The 2,340-nt window shown below is 44.9% G+C and overlaps 1 protein-coding gene across 1 annotated transcript in view; it reads right to left on the bottom strand.

Moving 5' to 3' along the window:
• The window catches only part of LOC109545627 (putative transcription factor SOX-15), a 38,482-nt gene that overhangs the window by 4,033 nt on the left and 32,109 nt on the right, over positions 1–2,340 (bottom strand). Inside the window, exon 4 of the mRNA XM_019916421.2 lies at positions 111–315. Coding sequence (XP_019771980.1) covers positions 111–315 — 205 coding nt within the window. The remainder of the gene's footprint in view (positions 1–110; positions 316–2,340) is intronic.

Raw genomic sequence — 2,340 nt, 5'->3', positions numbered from 1 at the left:
GTAGGCGTCGGACAATTCATAAAATAATACTTTTTAAAAATGAAACGGTTTAGCCGCAAACTTCCGTGCCGTATAGCGTGAATAACCCTGTATAGATAGACAGGACCTACCTGGGGGACATGCTAGACAGGCCCGGACTAGGCAAAGAACCAGCCGCCCTTGGCCCACCCGGTGTTGTTCTTTGCTTGTTGTGCTTCCTCCTCCTCGGCCGGTACTTGTAATTGGGGTGTTCCGTCATGTGAATCACCCGAAGACGTTCAGCCTCCTCCACAAACGGGCGGCGATCCTGCGGGGTGAGCGAGCGCCACTTTTTTCCTGCAAGCATCGAAATGTTACCCCGTCAAGGCGGCTCTAGTTCAAGTACACGAAAGTCATGCGGCTCAGGGATGGGCCGTTCGTATGAATAATTCATTAATAAGCCGAGACGTCGAATATGACGAGGGCGCGGCCTGCCAGAGATCATCGGCGCGCAAAAAGTCACCCAAGTCAAAATCCGGAAATCGGGCTGGCCGCCTCGCGATTTCCAATCCCCAACGGTCCAAAAAACGCGTAATATCTATATTACTAGTCCAATGTATGATTAGTTATAATGGCCTGTTCAGTTTATCATAATCGGACGGGCCGCAAACTGGTTTTTTAAAGACCACTGGCCAGAGTCTGGTATTAATAACTACACGGGCATGGTATATGGGTTTCGACCAGGCTCGGCTTCGAGCAATTGTGCAGGAATCTCAGTGATTTTGTATGATCTGATCATTAAAAATCACTGTTTGAACTCTTACGGCCCCCCTTCAATCAAACTGGTACTTGAAATTTCCCGAACCTGTTGGTAAAGTGATGGCGAAATTTTAATAAAAATTGTGCCATTCAGAGGAGTTATTTAGGCTACAAACTTGTCAATTGCAGCGTTTCCGGTCATTCTGTCAAACGTCATTAATACTGGCATGAACCTGTCAAAAAAACGGTGTCTTTTCCGGTCCGGTTCTGTTGATTATCGTTTTCGAGACAGATAGCCATGAAACCGTGGCACATATTTTCGAGTCGGCCGTGGATGATTAATTGTTTTAAAGGGGGCGTGATTGGTGATTGACAGCGCGATTGCAGCGCCGCGGGTGGCCGTCACAACGAATAACTCGAATGTTTTACATTTTTCAAATGTGAAAACCAGCTGAAGATCTTTGGGAAAGTGATCCAATAGTCCAATCCAATCCAAGTCAATCAAGTATTGTAAAGTTTTTAGACCGTCGTCAAACAGATTTTCTTCTTGAGGTTTCGCGATCACAAAAGCTCGGAACATTTAACAGTTTTTAACGAATCCGTTGTGCCGAGCCCTTCGGGCACGGCACTGATTGAACAACAAAACTGAACAATTTCAGAGTTTAGTGTTTTTTTAGGCCCAATCAGTGTCGTGCGTGAGGTTCTGAGCGTACCAAACGCATTGAAACCTGGGGAATTCGAAAATCGATTTGAAGATGGCCCGAAAAACTCAATAGTTTGAAGGAATCGCTCCGCAAGCTTGAAAATTTCGGATAATTTGCTAAAAGGTGAATCAGAAATTTGGCAACCACGTATTTGATGTTTTCCTCAACACGACCACAATAGTTGCAAAGTTATACGTAAATCTTCCAATGCAACAAGAGAAAAGCTCCAAATTCGTCGCTTTAATTAGTTCAACTTTAATTTTCTTAAAAAAATCAGTCTCGACTTTGCGATTCCGCGCATTTCTATGCAGAAGAGTTGAGCGATTCGGCGTCTTCCCAAGGAAAATAGACTTATGCTTGTTGGTCGTTAAATTTTGAAGAACACACCTTAAAAACTAACCACAAACACGCTGACATGTTTGTCACAACAACTGTCTGTCTGGATGTATGGTTGCCGCTGTGCTTGTGTTCAATCAAACATTCTAATGAATGTGATTTTCCAACTAGCACATTTGCGTAACCTGCCTTTAGTCAATGGTATTTGCAACTTGAAGCTTAACGGGAAGAAGGATTCTATTTGTTTCCACTTGTACATGCTGAGGAGAGTTGACGCACTTGTTGCTTGCCACATGCTGTTTCGATTTCTGCATGGTTCAGGGCCCTTTTACGGCCACATTGGGTTCTCTTATGGGTTCCGCGATTCCATGTACCCTGTCTTTGGTGGTTCGTGCGACAGGCACGCACTATGCGACGCAAACAGTCGTTAACTGGCCGATAAATTATCCTCATTGGACTTGGTTGATTGCACGTTTGAAGGGTTCTCGGGAAAAAACGGCCGGAATGTCGACGAGCGCGCGTTCGTCGCGGTTTCGGCAAAGAAAAAAAGGTTTTGTCATGACAAACACGCGCAAAGAATGCT

The sequence above is a fragment of the Dendroctonus ponderosae genome, unplaced genomic scaffold (assembly GCF_020466585.1).
Source record: "Dendroctonus ponderosae isolate FM_Combo_2020 unplaced genomic scaffold, Dpon_F_20191213v2 Dpon_F_20191213_10, whole genome shotgun sequence".
Lineage (NCBI taxonomy): Eukaryota > Metazoa > Arthropoda > Insecta > Coleoptera > Curculionidae > Dendroctonus > Dendroctonus ponderosae.
This window is presented reverse-complemented; position numbering and strand designations above follow the sequence as displayed.